The sequence below is a fragment of the Oculina patagonica genome, chromosome 9 (genome assembly GCF_052425735.1).
Source record: "Oculina patagonica isolate OP01 chromosome 9, crgOcupat, whole genome shotgun sequence".
Classification (NCBI taxonomy): domain Eukaryota; kingdom Metazoa; phylum Cnidaria; class Anthozoa; order Scleractinia; family Oculinidae; genus Oculina; species Oculina patagonica.
Window position 1 is genome coordinate 13,010,136 of NC_135766.1, and position 20,925 is coordinate 13,031,060.

The following is a 20,925-nucleotide window of genomic DNA, read 5'->3' on the forward strand; positions in this document are numbered from 1 at the left end:
TATTGTAAGTTATGTAATGTTAATATGGTAGGTAACACCAGTATTGTATTAGGATATAAGGTATTGTCAGTATTGTTAACAATGTTTTCTTGTACTGTTAGTAACTGTAAGTAATGTAGTTAATGTTAGTATTGTAAGTAATGCTAGTTTTGTTTAAGTAATTTGTGGTATTGTAAGTAATGTTAGTATTGTAAGAATATTTGCTGTTCTCAATAATAATAAAAAAAAACTGTTACTTTTGAAAATGTATTAAAGCTTTATTCATAGCTAAGGGTTGACACGTGTAATGCTAAGCTGTGGTACAGCTCTTTCTACGTTCGTCTTACTTCAAAAGCTGAATTAAATTATTGTTAAAATGTTCCCTTCCACTTCTCCTCCCTCCCTTTGGAGACAAGTATTGCCTTGGCTATCTGCTATATATGAATAAACTAGGATCACTCCTGTGTGTTGCTCTTAAGTAAGGGCCTGTTTACATGATTCCGGAATGACTTTCATTCCATCCCCATACATTTCGCTGTATCTGTTTACATGATACCGAGACGAAAGTCAAGTCATTTCGGAATGAGTTCATTCCGGTTTTCATTCCGGAATGGAAGTTTCGTTCCGGAATGACATTTCATTCTGGTATCATGTAAACACAGAACGAATTTCGTTCCGAGATGACATCGCAACTCATGAAACCGCATACGAACTCCACAGTTTGAATTCAGAGCGAAAAGCGTAATAGCATTTAATGTTTACCCAAAAAAGCAGCTCTATGGTCAAATCACTCGTTAACATTGCAGATACGGCCATCACTGGGCACAAAAACATGTTTGCGCAAAACATGCGCCAACTTGTTTTGATCTCGCGTAAAACATACGCCCCCTTGTTTTGATCTCGCGCGAAAATCGCGCACCTGAAAAATCCTTTGGCTGAACCAGTCGACAACGTCATGTAAATGCAGAACGAACTTCATTTCGGAACGAAACTCGTTATGGAATGAAAGTCATTCCGGAATCATGTAAACAGGCCTTAAGCCTGCAATCCTGGTGTATTTGAGTAGCGCGAGCGCATTTTGATTGGGTGAGCGCCATTTTTCATTGTAACTCAAGAGAGGCTTAGGGGAGAGATTTAAAAAGCGTCCTAGCTTAGGGAGTAGGAGTGGGGCTGAATGAAGACTGTGGAGGGAGGGGGGCCTGGTCTCGTTCTCTCGTCACAACTTTCTGCCTTTGCGATTCCGATGCCAAATACGCGAACAAAGTTATCTAAAGCCCGCCTGCATTGCTGGCAACGGTTTATTTATTCTGCGCAGCGAGTAAGCCTGGACTTCCCACAAGCTTGTCTTTAATAATCGTGTGCTAACCGATATTATTTAATTCTCAACTTCGGTTATTGCATTTCTAGCTTTCTGATTGGTTCACTGAATCCCGGTTATCAGCTCGTATACCTATGTTTGACCTTATATGGGAAATGAGTGCGGAAAGTGCCGCTCAGCGTAAACTTTTTCTGCGGGAAGCGACAGTTCCATCAGACAAATGGTTGAAAACAGCAAATTTGGCGAGCTTTATGAAGAAGAAATAATCAGCGGTGCCTACAAAAACCAGAGAAATGCCATAGTTAAATTAACAACGCAAAACAAAGAGGATTGATACTTGTAAACGCACAACAAGAGCGAGTGAATAAAGTAGAAAAGCAGCAAATAATTGGCCGTTTTTATGCTAGATACGTTAAAGCTGTCTTAGACGTTAAAGCTGTCTCGAGACGACATTAACGTCTAGTATAATAAACAGCATGCAGTGCATGCAGAAGCGATAACGTTTCACAAAGGGTCTAACATAATTTTGAATTGTTGAGGTACTCAAAGGACCAGGGCATTCGAGATGAACCCCCCGAGGTACGTACTGGCAAGAAGTGGAATGCAGAGGAAGAAGTAGACAAAGCGATGAGCAGTTTGAAGCATGGAGACATTGTCGGTGGAGTCCAAAGTGACAGGAGGGGACTTGGTACGTATAACTTCAAGCCCTTTTGCAAAAGTAGCGCGAAGGAGAGAAGAGATGCAGTTGTGAACGAGGTGGAGCGGGTTGAACGCGAGAGAAGGTACGTGCACTTGGTGCAGTGTAGTCAGCAAGGACAATGCTTGAGGTGGGAAGAGCTCGTGATTGGAAGGAAATTGTCCTGGAAAGAGCTGTGGGCATGGGAACCGGCGCGACTGAGCTTCTTAGTTAAGTCAACGTATGACACACTACCATCTCCAGCCAATCTTGTACGTTGGAAAGTGTCTAAAGAGAGTAAGTGCCAATGTGGACAGTATGGCACGCTGCGTCACATCTTGTCTGCCTGCCCCATGGGTCTAAAAGATCGATATACCTGGCGACACAACCAGGTACTGAGGGTCATCGTGGAAGCCATTGAAACGAAGGTAGCTGATATTAATCAAGGGAAGTTGCCTGTGAAGGAAGGTCAGAACAAAGTTGTGTTTCACCAAGAAGGGAAGAAGGGAGCGACAAAACCATCCCCAAAGAAACAAGTGGTGGACGAGAGGTGGCAGGGAACATGGAAGGTGGCGGCTGATTTGGACAGTGCCCTTGTTTTCCCCATTGTAACAACAAGCCAACGCCCGGATGTTGTAGTGTGGAGTGACGATGCCAAACAAGTGATCTTGCTTGAATTAACAGTGCCGTGGGAAGAGAACTTTGGAGATGCAGAGGACCGGAAATACAGGCGGTACGAGGAACTAATTGACGCTTGTAAAGAGGCTGGCTGGAATCCAGAATATTACCACCTTGCTGTAGGTTGCCGTCGGTATGTTAGTCGAGAACTGGCAAACTTGATGCGTGGTCGGTTTGGATTCACCACAAGAGAACAGAGAACGTTGGTAGCCGCCCTGCAACAGGCAGCAGAGAAAGCCTCGTACTTTATCTGGCTAAAGCGTGATGACAAAGTGTGGCTCGGCTAGTTTTTTATTTTCTTTTTAACTCATGTCCCAGCCAGCACCAGCTCTTGTGAAGCCTCCTTAGGGAGGGGCCCCGCCATGGCAGAAGACAGTCGAGGAGTAGGGGCCGAAACTGTCTGCCATGGTTTCCTCCTGATGACTTCCAAGCTGGATCCAGCACTGGAGCTGCTGGCTGGGAAGCACCGCAGTGTTTTACTACTTCTCAACGGCATGCAGTGCATGCAGAAGCGATAACGTTTCACAAAGGGTCTAACATAATTTTGAATTTGTCTAAAACTCAACATAAATAAAAGTTGCCGACACCTTGTGCGTGATAAAGACTGTTGTCGAATTGTAGTGTACATTTTTTAAACTTAAGAAGCAATGTTGGTGATTGTCTAAATAGCATAGTTAGGATCTGATGGAATTCAAATAAATACAGTAGTTATGAATGCACAGGCCAAGGATGCAAAGTTAATAATTAACAATTATTGGATGAGGTTGAGCATGATAGCGATAATTATCAAGGCCAAAGTTTCTGTTATCTGCCGAAGCCGAAGGCTGAGGCGGATAACAGAAACTGAGGCCTTGATAATTATCGCTATCATGCGAAAACCGAATCCAATAATTGTTTTATTATGCACATTCCTGAGCTGCACTTGTAAAGACCGAAGAGCGCGCACAAACTTTATTGTTTATATACTTTTATAAGCTTACAACATTTCGTCCCTTCTGCATGCATAAAACTATTGTCTGTAGGTATGACGTCACTTCTACATATGTAAAATCTAATGTCTGTAGGTATGACGTAAGAGAAACAGCAAGCAAGAATTAGCTGCGTGCTTATAGCCAATCAAAATCAAGCTGGTGACACCAATGTATAATAATACATTTTCTTCGTAGATTTGCTCAATTGAACAACAGTATATTGCGTTATATTGTAGTGTGTCAAACGGTCTCTTGTTCACAGTGGCCCTGTATTTTATAAGAATTTGAAATTTTGATTTCTGTTCGATTGCGCGAAAACGACAAAAAGACAAAAAGATCCTGCCGGTCGGCTCCCTGTATAAAGCGATGACGTCATCAGCTACACGTCATCGCTTAAAAACGGTAAATAAGACAGACGCCTTTAACGTCTGATGGCTTTAACGTCTTTTCGTAAGAGCTTCTGAACGACGCTCTTATCGGACAGCTTTAACGTCTCAGGCGTTTACCACCTCGTATCCAACGCGGGCTCATAGAATAATTGTTAAATACACTTGTCCGTTCCAGCACGTGCTGTCATGCACGAGATCATTTGGTGAGGATCTTTTGTCACGCAATCACCCAAACCTAACACAATGAAGTGCTCTCCATTAATGCCAACTGAAGTCATTGTTCTTTATTAGCTTTTATTGTTTACATTTTGTAGTTGCACGTTAACAAACCACGCGCCACAGTTGTATTGTTCTTTGAGGAAGAGTGACATAAAATGTTGACTAACAACAGGCTACTGAAATGCACCGCCAGACATAATTTATGGATACTTACCTGTGTATTCGGTAGATGTTAATCAGGAAGAGCAGTCTTTCGATGAGTATTTTCCAGAGGTGCTTCATTCCGTCTAAAACTTCGGGTATATCATCTCGGTAAAGTTATGACATGAAAGTTATGGCATGAAAAATTCATGTCAAAAGTGATTCCTTAAACGCAATAGAGAAGTAACTGTTGGCAGGAAAAATCAACGTCACATCAACTTCCTTTCTTTCCGAGAATTTTTCACTAAATTGGGGCCTGAAGAAGAAGAATATAGTGTGCAATATTGCATTATTCCTGCTTTAAAATTTCCATATTACCTTCTGAATCTAGACAGAAAATAAATTTTTCCAGAGAAATGTAGCTGATTATTCCAGAGGAAATTTCGCTTGCATTATTCCGTTATTTACGAAAACCAGGGCCATTTCCCCATTATCCCAGCGAAAAAATGATCGTTTTTCTTATTCCATTATTCCTCTTCAGCCCCCAACACTAAACTACGAGTTTTGTTAGCAAGGCATCAGGAAGAGGGACACGCACACCTTTTAATGACGCGACACACAAAAAGAGACTCTTGTTACAAGAATGGACATGATGCACAAAAAGCTGGCTGAGTCAACAAAACGAAACGAGCGAAGCGAAACTACAGTAAATGGCCGGAACAAGCGAAAAAAAAAACAATATCAGGAAAGCAAGCGAAATTAATTTTTGAGAGCTAACGTGGGCTTCATGCACAACATGAGAGAGTGCTATTTATTTAGGCTAAATAAAATGAAATCTGTATGTAGGTCCGCAGTCTTTTCGCAACCCGTTTAATTGATTAGGCTGGATGGCACTCCAGTTAGCCTGGATAGCGCTCACCCCTCAGTTTAGCCTGTTTACGGTTTAACTTTCAATTTCTTTGTTTTGGTGATTTCGTTTCGTTTTACTCGTCTCGGCCTTTTCTGTCGTTTTACGTAGCGAATTCGGTGGCTTCAGGCTTGTTTCATGGCCGTTCGTTATTTTGGGTTTTAGTACATGTAACGGAAATAAGCAATATATTGAAGGGTACTTTACAACATGCAATCTAAATACTGAGACATAAGGTCAAGCAAGTTGTAAACTGACTAGCAACGTATATATATTTTAACGACATTCACACAGCCAAAAACAAGCGTACTGGAAAACCTACATTGTAGCCAATTCATAGTACCAATGTTTTTTGCCCTTGTAGCAAAACAACTCCTTGCTAAACTTACTTGCTTTGCTATAACATCAAACATTAACACTAGCTACCGCTTGGCTAACGCGAACAACTGGCTAAATTACGAGGAAACACAATTTTTCGGTACTTACTAGTATGTTTGGTAAATACATGTGCAATAACAATCTTTCGATGAATGTTTACTGTGCATCTCTTGTCTCAAACTTCGAGTTACCCGTCTTGAAAGGTTATGACAAAAAGCATGCGAGTATCGACTCATGTAAAGGGAAGGTCATTGTTTTACCTACTTCCTTTCTTTCCAAGAATTACTGACGTCCTCTGTCACACAACACAACTGGTTTCCCGGCCGTTACCTGTTTATATTTGTGTAACTGAGGTCGTGTGACGAGAAATGCAAACTGACAAAGCTTGTTTGACCGTTTTAGCGCAAACAACGGGGCCGAATTTTGAGTATATGCGCAGTCATGCATAAGTCCTGACAATAACATTTTTTCTATATAAAATTGGCTAAGGTTATGCAGCACTTTGCAAGAAATCGGTAGAATCTCGTCAACCTAAATAAAACGTAATAGGATATCTGTTATATGAGAATGGCGAATAACAGTGAGTGACTTACTGATCTTATATTAACATCGTTACAATTTGTTAATTAATAATACAATTTTTACAAGTACAAACACTGTAATGTAGGACACTGTAATTTCTACCCGCTTTGCCTACTAAAAGCGTTATAAGGCCTATTCGCGCGTCCGATATAGGGTATTAATGAAAGGTCTATGAGGTATTTTTCCGCGTGATTCGCAAATGGCCATATTTTCCCGTGAAATGTAAATGTAAATGCTTTTTTTCTTGTGAATCGTGATTTCCGTGAACGTGACAGGCCAATCCAGACTCAATAGTGTTGACCCTTTAAGTCCACAGATTGACCAACATCAGTTTTCTCCTCACAATACCAATACTTAATCAGGAAAATTGTTATGAGTATTAACAAAATGAACTCCAAATTGAAAGGGAAATTGCTTTGATCTTTTAACAAAAACTCCCAAATAATATTGTAAGCAAATGTATGTGATCAGTCAGGAGAATTTGTAAGTCAATATTGGAGCTCAAAGGGTTTATTGCGCGCAGACCAAGGTCGGGCAAATGGCGAACATGTCATACAAGGCATTACTTTGGACGTAATGTTTCAAAATCGCACAGGCAAGTTATAGAACGTGTGAAAAATGTCGCTCTTTTTTTCGTAAAAATGGAAATGCTTGTTTCATTTTCGTGAATTATTTTTATTTTCTCTGTCAAAGATAGACAAGATCTGCATCCCCTTCCCATTTACCACTCTCTTCAGTGAAAGCGCTCAGTGGTTGTCATAACCCTCTAGTATCCCAATCTTACATGGTTTGCATCACAGCATCTACAGGGCATAAATCTCAAATCTCGGATCAAATCGTACAAGTTTTAAAGAATACATTGCTTTATTTATACATGGTTTCTCTACTAACAATCGATAGCAATCTTCATGCGTAAAGTAAAATAATTATAAAACTTCTTACAAAAATTAATATCAAAGCCCTAATCTACACTTGTTAACTGTACAAGTAGAAACGATTTTCAGGAAAGCGTACAGTGTATCCTTCAGTTTTAATTTATAAAGTCGTTTTAAACTTACCTAAGAAGACAATTCGGATCAATTTAGGTTTCTGGGAAACTGCTCACCTACCCCTCCCCAAACCTAACATTAACCCTTACTTATCGCTTTGGGCAAAATGTTAGGTTTGGGGAGGGGTAGGTGAGCAGTTTCCCAGAAACCTAAATTGATCCGACAATTCCACGAAGCAGCAGTAAGGAAAACTTTTTTCGAAGTTATTAATTAACCTTGACTAACTGTATAAGGAAATGGGCCCTTCAAAATATGGTTCAAAATAACACCTTGCTAAAGGGTACACTACGCTCTGGGACATCCAAAACAAGGGAAAGTCAAGCATGGCTGGTTGAAGGTGCTCTTTATGGATAACCCAGTCCCGGGGGGGGGGACTCCCATATGAAAGCGACGGGGATGTTCGTCGTCTCGCTTAGGGGTGTAAATTTCAGATTTTGGTCTCGCTTAGAGTGTTCTGGGCAAACTGACATTATTTTTAGCCGTCAAGGTCTCGTTTAGGGTTGCACGCGAAGAAATAACCAAAAAGAAAGAATTTTCATTCGTTATATTTACTCGATTCATATAAACAAAGTCTCTTTTAGGGGTCTTCATAAGCTTCGGCCACGCCCAGATTGGTCTCTTTTAGGGGTAAAATTCAAAATTTCCGACGAGCATCCCCGTCCCTTCTATATGGGAGTCCCCCCCCCCCCCCGGGAACCCAGTGCGTTGCTCACCGTTCAGCAAGATGTTATTTTGTATCATGTGACCGCCAGCTATTTAACAATTTTTCGCGGCTCGGTAAATATCCACCACTATTCACCTCTACTTTGGTGAATAACTGTTTTAGTATATACCACACAAGTTGAATAACTAGCGGACCTAAGCATCACTTTCTGTAAACAAAGCGACGCACGAAGGCAGTTTGTGTCTCTTTAGCCGCTCGGAGGTGAATAGTACTTTGCTAATCACCTCTGAGTTAACCAATCAGCGCGCGCGAAAAGCACTATTCACTTGTGTGGTATATACTAAAAAGATCTATTAGAATTAAATGATATACCGTAAAATTCCGGTTATAAGCCCTGGGCTTATACAACTTCGTAAGGTGTTTTGTATGGGCTTATAAGCGGAGGAGCTTATATCCGGGAGGGCTTACAAGCGGAATAAAAAAACGTTTTGAAACGAGCCACGGGAGTGTTGATCTCGATTGATCAAAATACGTTTTTTAGTTAAAACGCATAATAAAGCAACATTTAGCCCTATTTGGTACTGTCATCCGGTAGAGAGAGCTTATATCCGGGGGGCTTATTTCGGACGTTAGCAAAATCATAAAAATATATATATTTCTTACAACAAACAATTGATTAATGGAACTATAAGCGCGGAAAGGTCACCATTACAAGTAAAATAATAATATTAGGGATAAGAGTGAAACAAATTTGCACTTTCTTAGCCCGGGGGAATTCCCTATATAAATTTTATTTGCAGGGATGTGTGGCGCAAATTGAAGGGGATGTCTTTTGAGGCGGTTTGGTCTGAAATGTTCCGTCTGAAATAAGGTATAGATATTTACCACTTAGGTCTGGAATGGAATATAGCCAGCAATTAGGTTTAAACGTATCCTTTGAGAAGTGCGGTTTAAAGCGTCGGTAATTTTAAGCATCCAATGTGGTCTGAAATATAGAATCGATTTTGCGGTCAAGTCTGAAATAGGGTAGGGAGAATCACATATATTGGTCTGATATAGGGTAAGGGTTTCAAGAGGAGCGCCACACACCCACACCGAAATTGTCATAGACTACTCCTCTCGAATTTCGTAGCTCCTTTTAAAAAGGTGCTTTTTTTCGGTCAATTTATTCTTCCACAATTTTTGCTGCTTGCGTATATATATTTCTACCTAACTTAAACACTCTAACGAAGAAAAGAGTAAAATTTCAAACGTCAGCTATTTAAATCTCTAGTTGCAATCGGCTAGTTGCGACGAATTTATCTATTCACCTACAAGCCGAAGCAAACACTGAAGTATAAATGGCATAAAGTAACTGCATATGTAACATGTTGGAACTGTTTCTAAAGTACAGTCGGGAACAAGTGCCAGTTGATGGCGCGATCACTTCTCCGAGAATTGATTGAGCCCGCGGTTTTTGTCCCAGATGTTGCTAACAACGTGACCTATTTCTTCGTGCAATTGCTTCTGGAGTAATAATGAGCGCTCGCGCTAGTTTTTGATTGGATTAAATTTTTCGGAAAGTCTTCAAGTACTTCAACGAATATTTGCCAAACGACGCCAAAACTGACACTTATTCCCCCGACTGAGTATAGTTTGGTGTGTCCCGGCTCTTCGCAACTGGGTCAAAACCAGGGGCCTGGGCTATCTGCTTTTCCTCGTGCAACATGGTGGGCGAGCTATAAAGGAGATAAACTCAACTCAAAAGATATGGTTTTGGAAGAGAAAAGCATGGGCACTACGATTCGTCCCTTCCATTCCTCGTCTTCCCTTTTCTACTAATTTAGGAGCCTATGCCTAGTACCAGTCCCCACCTAAGCTTTCGCTGAGTTCCTGCAGGGAAGCATCACAGCTAAACTGTATTTCCATCAAATTGATGCAAGAGCCGATCGCGTTCGTTTAACCACAGTCTTCTGTCAGAATACCATCACACACTCGGGTATTGCCAATCTACATGTCAGAGGTCTCTGAGGTGTCCACATTAACGTATGGACGCCTGTTATTGGCACCTGGCACTACCGCGGTCAACCTCAGTGGAGCATACATGCAGTTGGCAGCACTGTCGTTTCGGTTGCTAGGCGAAATGTTGGTGTAGTCAGGTCGTAAAACTTGCGTGACATCTGCTTCATGTTCAAATCCGTTTTCCCGGCGATTTAGGCTCATATAAGGTCCGTTTGATCCAGTCCATGTCTGGATCACGTCATAAGGGAAAACCTCGTCGTTGTCACGCGTGACATTCTCCGTGCGTGACACAGCCCCTGGAGACTCACCTTCTTCGATAGTTACCATCTCAGTGGAGGTAACGCTCTGCGTTGTCAGCTTTCTTGACTTGTTTATCTTGAAAATCCGTTTTCCAACGCTGCTGAGCGCAACACACACAATGCAACAGATTACGAGGAGAACTGACAGTACAGCGATGACCCAAACTAGTGATGTTGAAGCCGATCGACTGGAATGGGCTGCCTCCACTGTTTGGGAAAGACAACAGAAAAAAATCTTCGTCAATGAAATCGGAGATATACTTCACGAGAAGTCTTTTGTTATTGTTTGTATGTATTTTTTTCATTTCTCGTCTCCAAATATTTTAAGAGACAATGAAAAAAAAATACAATAAATATAATAAATTTCGACATTAAAAACTGATTTAAAAGATAACCTTTCATTTTGGATTTAAAAATGATAAGCGATTCACTTAATTTTAAATGGGGTTTCAGTGCATTCCACAAAGTTACAGTTCTGAAAAAAAAGATCGTTGTCCCGACTTGACTTACAGCAAGGCGCCCAAAAGTGTGACCACTTTTAATTTATTCACATTCTTTCGTGCAGATTTAATCCAATCAAAAGCCGTGGATAGCTTGCAGTTGACTTCTGATTGGATTAAATCTGCACGAAAGAATGTGAATAAATTAAAAGTGGTCACACTTTTGGGCGCCTTGCTGTAAATCTAAATCTTCTAAATTTAACTTATACCGGCCCCATTCAGACCAAAGCTAAACACCTTTAAAAGCTGTTTAGTTAAACACAGTTTAACTGTTGTTTCCTTTGTTGAAGTTTGAGAAGTTGCTAACTGATGTGTGGACCGTTCCCGGGGGGGCTACTTGAAAAGGTTTGATACGGGGAGGCTCCGCCCCGAGGTCCAACCCCTTACCCTTTTATATACCATTTTGACAGAAAAAGTACCCCTTTCGTATACCTTTTATTGAAAAAAGGTAGCTCTTTCACATACCTAAATGACATGACATATACCTTACACAGGAAGTCTTATTCTCATTTTTATGTAGTGTTTAATAAATCAAAATGATACAGCCGTAAGATGCGTCTTTTCGAAATATTTTTATTAAAGACCCCTTTAAATACCTAAATGACAGATTTCCCTACCCTTTCACATACCTAATCTTGTGAAATTCCTACCCTTTTATATACCTGAAGCGCGAAAAAAGGTACCCCTTTCGGGCGGAGCCTCCCCGTATAGGCCATTATAGGGAGTGCCCCCCCCCCCCGGGTGTGTGGACTTTAAAATTACCACAATGATAGCACAAGTTAGAGATTGCTTGAACCCTCTGAAACGTTCAGGCTTTCAGCTTTCTGTTGCTGATTATCATTTTGTTAAACCCGGTTTAACTAAACCTGTTCTTCTGGTGTGAATAGGACATAAGATATTGAAAAAAGCAAATGTTGAAACCTAACCTGGTTCTGGTAGAGAAATGACAAGAGATTTTGAAGCACTGCCGGCTAAATTTGACACGTGACATTCGTACTCTCCGATGGCTGTATTCTCTTCCAAGGAAACTTTCACCGTGTCTGTTTCTTTGACCAGCGGTACACCATCTTTAGTCCATACGTATACTAGCGGGTGTCTGTTTGCCGTGTTGCAAAGTAAAAGAAGTTCCCGTATAACTTTTCCTTTGTCGTTTTGTTTCAGAAGAATTCCCTTCACATCAGTAATCACAGGTAGCTCTAGTAAATGAAAAACATTATATTAGAACGGGTATTGAGAACGATTCCTTCAAGTTCTCATGCGCTCTGGTCGAATTTAAAGCTGCTGGAGAGTCGACGTGATTTCATGTTCGTTTGTTGGATCATGGATAGGTGTTATCTCCTGCCTGGGGGACTATACTTTGCTATTTTTAAAACAAGTTGTAGTATAGAAGGAGAAATGGGTGTAGCAAACACTCAGAGCACTGCCCTTTAGAACATTTCAAAATATTTTGAACAGACGCACCTAATGGTTATTCATTTAGTATTTTGAGGGGTTCCTCATTCGGAAATATTTGAAAAGGGATGCAGTATTTCTACTGTAAGCTTATGATAGGGGTGCCCTTTGCTATAAAAGGTGTATGAAAGGATTACCTTTTCTTTAAAAATGATTTATAAAAGGGTAATTATTTAGAGCTTGGGACGTAGCCTCCTCGTACGAAGCTGCTGAAAACCTTCCCCGGATGATGTAAATTGTCGAGTATTCCTAGATCTTTTGACTATTTGCAAATGATAGTTTAGATGAAGAGAATTCTCGTCCATTTTTCATTGCCATCTAGTTTATTACGGCTTTGATGCACCTACCAATGACGAGGACTTTCAATGATACTTTGGGTCCATTATCCACCGCGCAGTGATAAGTGCCTTCGTCTTTGGGAGTAGCGTTGTCAATGGAGAATGCTTGCCCACGTGTAAAAGGAACGCTGCTTTCGTCTTTGTACCACGTGATGTCTTGATGTGATTGTCCGCACTGTAGTGTAATGGACTGACCTGCAATCACTTTGGCATTTTGTGTGGAAGTCACGATGATAGGGAGACCTGCAAGGAAAAAGTCAAAGTTGTGATTTGATGGGTAATTTCACATCTTAGTAAAATAGTTTGAAAGGTTTTTGACATTTGTATTTCATGTTTTCTCGAATTTTTTGAGTCATATTTGCAGGAAGAAGCTCCACGAAAAATAGACGGCGTAGCAGGAGAGGGGGTTGTGGGGGTTCAAGTTGTCTACAAAGGTTTTGTTGTACTTAAAACCCTATAAAACAACTACTGTTTGAAATAACCATATGCGAATGGGCTTCAGTGTTTCATAAAGCTTTCGCCCTAGTTAGAAACGACGCATGGACCAGAAATTTACGCCCATGTTATGATCCGTTAAAATGGCTATGTCAACTCGATGTCAAGGAGTGGTGTCTCCCTGCGAGGATCGGAAAAGAGGAGGGAAGTGAAAACTATAACTGATATAGAACTCGCCGCTGACTAGCTGCCCTACTCTTGGCTAGCTTTTACAGCGGTTAAACGCAAAAATGACGTCACCTCCGGTTTAATTTTCGGCGCCTCGAACCTTTCTAAGAATTTGACTCGAAAGTGTGCAAACTTTTGTAGGAAATTGTTATAGAAATAGTACGGTGAAAGAAAATTTCAAGTTGGGAAACTCAGTAGAGATAAATTATCAGATTCCCCATCCATAAGCAGCGTATGAACCTTACGTTTCCAGGAACGGCGTTAACTTTTGGCTTTATAGCGAAAGCTTTCGGAAAATTTAAGACTTTGTATGGAGAATTTTGGCGGGAATTGGGCAGAAACTGCGCACGCGCGCGACGTTTGACCGCTGTGTTTGGCTAGCTTTTTCAACAACATTTTTAACTCAGCCCATACATAACTGTCATACGACAAAAAAACGCACTCACAACAGCCTGCGACTGACTTACGTCCTTTCATGTTGACTGACACATATGAGGAGCTCGACCCATTCCCCGCAGCATTCTCAGCTTGTACTCGTATTCTATATTCTACATTTGGTTGCAGATGCGTCAGTAAAAGAGATCGTTCCTTCAAAGAGGATCTTCGTGCCACGGCACTTCCGGATGACGTCGACAGTTCCACGTGATAGGCGATCGCTGTACGAGCAGACTTGGCCATGCTCCATGCAACACGGACGGTGGAAGAGTTTATGTGCTCGATGGTAACATCTTTAGGAACTCCTGGTAACACTATCGATATTAACCAAGAAAAAAATTAAATAAGTAAACTTTGAAGGTGGACAATTACCATATTCCTCGAATAATGCAAGTTTGACAAGGTGGCGTAAAAATGCATGGCGCGAAGGGGACCACCTTATACCCTATATCATATAAATTGGGTATGAAGATCCCTTTGGGGGACTCAGTGAGCTTAATTCTGTTCTATTCTTATAGCAACGTTGACAAATTATATTGTAATGTTCATGGAGTAACCGGAAGGTAACGCGGCCCGGTGGAACACTCTTCCTTTTTCCGGTTGTAAGTATATAAAAGGGTAGGGATGTCAAGAGTTGAAGTATACACAAGGGCCAGAGCTAGTTCTGTTAGCCCAGGGGGGATCTCGGGATTTCAAATGAAGGGGATGATTGAATGGGGGCAAAAATCAAGATCCAAAAAAAAAACCCTAGATAAAACATTGTCCCCCTCAAAAATCAACAGCAAAACACGTCTGTTTGTACTTTATTTGCAGAACTACGCAGCAACGCACCACCACGAATCTTCAGATCATTTTTTAATACCCAAAAACATCCCAACTTCAATCACAAAAATACTTGCCAAATTTTTCTACCCAAAAAAAAAAATATCCCCGTCACTTGAAATCCCAAGTACCCCCCCCCCCACCTGGGACTATTAGCAAGGTTATAGGAACGGGTTGCAGTGTCTACCTCTACTGCAGATATGTAAACGTGGTACCATTTTCAATTGCAAAGAGTAAGCTTTTCTGTCCAAATGTTGTATGGGTATGGGTTTGGGCCTTGGGGTGGGGCCTCTGCGTAAAAAAAAAATTAGATAACGTCTCCTCCCCCTTAGGGTAAAACATAACTGTCATATATTGAGGGATGTAGCATCATGTAGTAGCCTGCGTGTCGGGCGTCTATAGGGGTATGGAGGAAAATAGAGTGGAAAGAAGGAAGAGGAGGAAGTCTTTATCTTGCATTGGATCGACTTGTATTGTGTCCTCTTGACGCATTGAAACATCAAGCTAAGTAAGTGTAAGGTTCGTACCTCGTTCGCATATAAAAGGAAGTTGACTTGTGCACTTTGCCAGCGTCTTTTTGATTCCATCAAACACGATGCACTTCTTGTTTCCAGCCTGGTGTTGATGAGTGTTGTACCCAGGAAACCTGAAATGGGCAGCTCTCGATGAACCAATCCAAAGGTCTGATGCGTTTACTCGCTTAGCAAGGTCACTCACGAAGCTCGCAGAGTCATAATCGCCAGAGACTCTTGCTAGCCGCGCTGATGATTTATTGCAGTAATCATAAGCTTCGTACCAGGTGTGAAAAACTGAGCGAGCAGAATGCATGAAGCACGAGTTCTTGTAAAGGCTCCATCCATTTGCACAAGACGGTGCCCCGGGCTCTAGAGTCAAAATGAAAGTAATGAGTGAGTGGACAGTAGATAGATAACTTTATTTTAACTCGGGTTGATGAGGCTGTTTAGGCCTCTAACAAGATTATGCTAATTTACCGAGAAAAATAATATTGAACGATAAGAAATCAAAATTGATTTGATAAATTTTTTTATGAGGGAGATGCAAGGAATAGAGAAACAGTAGATAGAAAATGAATAGGCAAAAGAGATTAAGATAAAAAGGTTAAGGTGATTATCTTTTGATTTATAGAGTAAGGTACTTCCCAGAGGTGTACTTTATAAAGTGACCAGGGATTACAAGGGAGGCTTCGCACAAAATTGAGGGGTTCCTCCTCTTTTACGTTGGAAGTATAAAACGGTAAAGGATAGGGATTTCCCCCCTCTCCAACGCCTTGCATTCGCGTTTGTTCAATTTCCCCCCCCCCCCCCATTCCCCGACGATTTTATTTATCTATATCAGGAGCCCATAATATTTTTGTTTTTTGTTTTTAATTTTCTTATAATGTCCCCAATTCCGACATAGTTAGTAAAACTGATTCCGTTTAGGGAAAGACCATTATTTATTTGGAGGGAGGGGGGGGTATATGATAAATATTGAAAAAAATTTTTTGCAGGGCTTAAAAAAAAAAACAATTGTTTGCAAACACGATATGTATAACAAAACATAGGTGGAATTTCGAAAAAAAATGTTTGCAGAGGGCATAAACTAAAAAAAAAGTTTTGCAGAGGAAAATTTTTATACTCCCCCTCCAAGAAAATAATGGTCCGTCCCTTATTAGAGAAAAACTGATGAGTTAAACGTCTCGAGATTATTTGCTTGTCGTTTTTTGATTAATAGCAATCTGACCTATGACGTTGACCATGACGTAACGTCTTATTCCCCAGAATCCCCATTCTGCCGCGGAGCAGGAATAAAACGCCATGTCATCCACGGTTGCCTTGGTAATGGTAAATGAGGGCCCGTTACTGATGTGTGCTTCATTTCCTTTTTGGTTCTGGGCAATCTTGTACCAGTAAACCAGATGTTTGGGACTATCCCTTGGTTGGCATGACAACGTCAGGTTGTCATTGGTGTACACAGTAAACTCTTCTGAAAGATTCATCATTGTTCCTGAAAAAAAGAGAACAATTGATCAAGCTAGAGATAACGTCACTGTAGAAAAGTGGAAATTTGCGCGGTACTGGATTGTAGCCCCGGGGTTCCATTTTAGGGGGGGGGTGGTTGGGAATTTTTGAAAAGAATAAAAGAGTTGGGTTTTAAAATAAAAATTTTTTTTTTTTTTTTTTTTTTGGTCCCGGATTGTAGCCCGCCTAGTAGCCGTAAAAGGGGGGGGGGGGGGCGTTGAGGGAGGAAGGTAAAAAAAAAGGGCGAAGACGGATATCGAGGGAATACCCTCCTCCTGTCCCCTTTTTACGCCCACTACCAGTTTCGACACAAGTCTCTCTCCGCGTTATTTGAACAAAGACTGCAAATGTGAGAATGGACTATAGTTGAGCACACCTCCCCCACCCCCCACCCTCGAGAGTTACTATCTGGTATCTAGGACCGAAACATAGCCCACATACCAGGCATCAGTTATTGATTTCGAAAAATCGTCCTGGAGGGGCGAATCTTTTCGTCGGCACTGCATCATCACGAACTCAAGAGAGACCTAATGTTTTGCGTTTGCGCAGATTACTCGTTTTCTATTGTCTCTCTCTTTAATTTTCTTTGCGTTAACAGCCAAACTGATTTGATGAAAAATCAGGCCTGCCAAAGCTCGTGATCTTGTTTCTGAGCAAGAGAAAAGAGAGAAACGAAACTGTGCTTATATCCACGCAAATGACAAACAAGCCATGATGTTTAGCACATGCTTCTTTATTTGCACGAGTGGTTCTTCTGCTTCTCAGCGAAGTGTTTTCCGCCACACCAAAGATTTAATCTGTTAATTTGTTTGTTTTGATGGGGAGTGGGTATAAGTTTGTTTTGAATGTCAGTGAGTACTAAACAAACTGCCATCACTAGCACTACAGTCATTCGGATTTGTCAAGAAAAAAAAAATAGAGTTTTTTAGAAGTTTGGATCAGATAAAGACCGAAAAGAAATATTGAACATTTTAGTTAATTTATTTTTTTACCTTGGGTGAAACTCTTGTCACAAGAAATTGAATATACGTGAAAATCAACCCCAAAATAGGGATACTTTTGAAGAAAGTATTCTGCAAGGGTTCTACCTTCGAAAATATTTTTCAGCTTAAAGCAACACAATGGTTGTAATCGAACCATGTAGGAAATCATAAGCAGTAACAAGGTGGCCTCTAAGGTCAGGTAAATCCGGAAAGATTTGCTATTAGGCCAATTAAAAAAAAAAACAAATGTTTCTCGTCCCCGCCCGCTTCATTTTTTGCGGCCGCCTCTCTTTTTTATCATTTGTTATTGGAAAAGTTGGAACGAACAAAAACCAACGGGTATTACTTTCACTTTGTACCTAGTTCAGGCCCTAAATTAAGTACAAAGAAAATTCTGTAAGACATGGCTTTTGTCTGCGTTTTGATACGAACTCAGGTCAATATTTTAAAGCCTCGGCACGCAAGGTCCATACTGGACAGGTCAATTATCTTGCATGATTTATTTTGCAAGTCCGCTTTTGAAGAATTTGACGATAGAAAAAAAAAATAGCGCCCGCCCGCTCTCTTTTTTTTTAGAAATCCGGACGAGAAACATTTTTTTTTTGTACTTGGCCTTATTTAAGTTATATTTTTAACTTGGATAAACTGAACTCTTGTCACATACCTTATTACATGAAATTTTCGCGACACGTTAATTTCGCGATTTTGAGGTGCGCATATTTCGCGACACTTAAATTTCGCGATTTTGCGAAAGTTTTGTATTTTGAATCACTTTAATTTCGCGTTTTTGAGTAAGACACAATTAACATTTCCTTGGCAATATTATTTAACATGTCCTTGAATTAAATAAAACAACTTTATCAAAGGAACAATAACGTCAAAATTTACAACAACGCAATGGCGGGACTAAATGTCAACGGTAACAACAGAGCAGTTTTCACAATGTCTACAAGTAGGTCATGCTTGTACGTGAATTATTGTTCTTGAGTCAATTGACCGCAACATCCATTTACATTGACAATTCCTTCCTTCAGTGGTACTTAACTCATTCTTTCTTGATTATTGACATGATGTGAGTCACCTAATTTTCGCGTCATGTTATGTTCGCGACACTTTTTATTCGCGTCACTTTAATTTCGCGATTTTTTATAAATCGCGAAATTCGCGAAATTAAGTGTCGCGAAAATTTCATGTAATAAGGTACAAAAAAATGAATATAAATGAAAATCGACCCGAAAATAGGAATACTTGTAAAGAAAGTTCTGTTAGTGTTCTACCTTCGAAAATATTTTCCAGTTTAAAGCAACAGTAATCGAACCATGTAGGAAGTCAGACGCGGTAACACTTAGGTAACCTCTAAGGTCAAGTAAATCCGGAAAGATTTGTCAAAAACAAGTCACATTCGTGGCAAGTTGCCCCACTTGTTGCATCGCTTCCGTTCTAGCTTCCGTGCGTTTATGACGTGAGAGCAGAATTTTTTGGGAAAGAAAAACAAAGCGTTATCATTATTGATTGCGTCACGCAGCGCGCAAAGCAGAGAAAAGCAAAACAACGTCACGCAACGCCTCGTGGAGCGGAAAAATATTTATCAGACATGTCACAGTGCTGTTTTTCATTTACTTTATATTTGTGGCAAAATAAAATGGCTGTTGTTGTTGCTCTTGAATTTATTTCATAAATTCGTTACATATAAATTTATCCTGAGCTTACATAAAGTATATAATAGATTAAACGTGTAGAACAATTAAAGTAAAATTCTCTGATTACGCCGTATGTTTTATGTCTCTTTGGTTTAATAGCGCAGAGGTCACTCTGGGCAAGATAGTGGTGGCGAATGGTAATGAAACGGTAAGACGTTTTTTTTTTTCTGCAAGACCTAGACTTTCTTAGCCTTTTTAAAGAAAACGAGACTCCGAGACTTCGAGACCCGAAAAATTTGACGAAAATTTTAAGAGATACGTCTTTTTTGAAAAAATATTCTTAACTCAAAGGTAGCCATGATGAAACTGCGGTCGTTGTCACCCCAAACAACCGGATCAATGAGCACCTTTCAATTTGGATTTATCACCAAGGAAAAAAGTGTGGTCTCTTTATAATACAGTTTTTCGATGCTAACTTTCAACCGTTTGGCAGACTGGGTTTTTTCTTTTTTTTCTTTTTCTTCGGACGTTTAGATGTAGAGATGCGTTTCCAGTTATGTATTACATGCTGTTTTTCCGTTTTGATATTTATGACTAGAAACAGCACCCTTTCCAGTCGGAGGCAATTATTTGATAAGCTACTGTGAAAACACGCATTCCATTCTTTCCTTTTCGATTCCCGCCGTTCTCTGCTGAGCTTATAAAAATTCCATTCATCTCAACCTCTTAATTGATGAAATCATGTTCGCTTTGTATCCTCGTGTTAAGAGGCACGGCCCCTCTCGAGTATTTATTTTAATACTACAATAGTTATGGTAAGACCTTACCTTTTGATGTTACGAGAGAAACCAACGTAAGACCCATTACGGCCGTGAGATGTAGCAAAGCGCTCATTCTGAAAATCGCAGTAAATTTGAGGGCAGTAAGAGTGTAAGCTCATTTGCTACAGCTCCCACACTGATTGCAGAAACGAAACTGGCAAATCTGCCAAAAAGACGGCTGATTATAGGAAGCACCCTGACGGCTCGGCGGAAGTCACCGGAGATAGAGAAAAATGGGTGTTGGCCGAACTGCACGAATCGACACGAAATTGCCTTCGATTATTCACAATGTTCGACGGGTGAAAATTGGACGACGGACGAGCCAATGTTTAATTATAAGTCGCTGAGACACACACTTCAGATGGTTGAAGTTAAAAAAAGTAAAAACGAAAACACACCGCTCCTAAATAATCAACACCCCAGCCAATTGATAACCCCGAATTTGAAACCCCGGAAACCGCAAACTATAACTGCACGTACGCACAGCGCTGGCAAAACATCAACTAGGAAATTCATCACTAAATCGATGACAGCTTGTAAAAACTTCCTTCTGTTAAAATTGTTCAGACTTTTCAGCACCTCAATCAAAACGCCACGTGGCTATTTTCCATTATTAAAGCCTTCCGATAGCCTAAGTGGCTCCAACACCAGAGCGGATTTAATTAAACAAACATAGCGTAAGGCAAATTGAAATTTCCGAATTCAAGGTTTAATTTTATTATTATATGACTGTTATACTGCACGTTAGCTGGGGTTCCGCTTCTTTTGCAACCTCGGTCCCGGGGGGGGGGGGGGGGGGGGGGTACTACCTATAATGGCCTATACGGGGAGGCTCCGCCCGAAAGGGGTACCTTTTTCAGGCTTCAGGTACATAAAAGGGTAAGGATTTCACGAGTTTAAGTATGTGAAAGGGTGTGGAAATATAAATATGTCATTTGGCTATTTAAAAGGGCCTTTAATTAAAATATTTCGAACAGACGCAATTTATGGCTGTATTAT

At 40.5% G+C, this 20,925-nt stretch overlaps 2 protein-coding genes across 2 annotated transcripts; one reads left to right on the top strand and one right to left on the bottom strand.

Annotated features, from left to right (window-relative positions):
- The first annotated feature begins 1,924 nt into the window (after positions 1-1,924).
- Positions 1,925-2,938, top strand: LOC144664956 (uncharacterized). The gene has a single exon (XM_078526150.1). The coding sequence runs from the start codon at positions 1,925-1,927 to the stop codon at positions 2,936-2,938; it is 1,014 nt and encodes a 337-aa protein (XP_078382276.1).
- Positions 2,939-9,075: 6,137 nt separating this feature from the next.
- Positions 9,076-20,280, bottom strand: LOC144666236 (uncharacterized). Its single transcript, XM_078527638.1, has 7 exons — positions 19,933-20,280; positions 16,205-16,468; positions 14,989-15,345; positions 13,672-13,953; positions 12,551-12,784; positions 11,678-11,947; positions 9,076-10,458 (listed from the first exon to the last, which is right to left on the bottom strand). Exons 1-7 carry the CDS (start codon positions 19,997-19,999, stop codon positions 9,941-9,943), a joined length of 1,992 nt encoding a protein of 663 aa, XP_078383764.1. The 5' UTR covers positions 20,000-20,280; the 3' UTR covers positions 9,076-9,940.
- Positions 20,281-20,925: the final 645 nt, after the last annotated feature.

Coding starts and splice junctions, on each gene's coding strand:
- LOC144664956 (XM_078526150.1), top strand. CDS start 1,925: ATGAGCAGTTTGAAGCATGGAGACATTGTCGGTGGAGTCCAAAGTGAC.
- LOC144666236 (XM_078527638.1), bottom strand. CDS start 19,999: ATGAGCGCTTTGCTACATCTCACGGCCGTAATGGGTCTTACGTTGGTT. Junction 15,346..16,204: donor CGTCATGGTCAACGTCATAG/GTCAGATTGCTA, acceptor TTTTGACTCTAG/AGCCCGGGGCACCGTCTTGT. Junction 10,459..11,677: donor CATTTCTCTACCAGAACCAG/GTTAGGTTTCAA, acceptor TTTCCCAAACAG/TGGAGGCAGCCCATTCCAGT.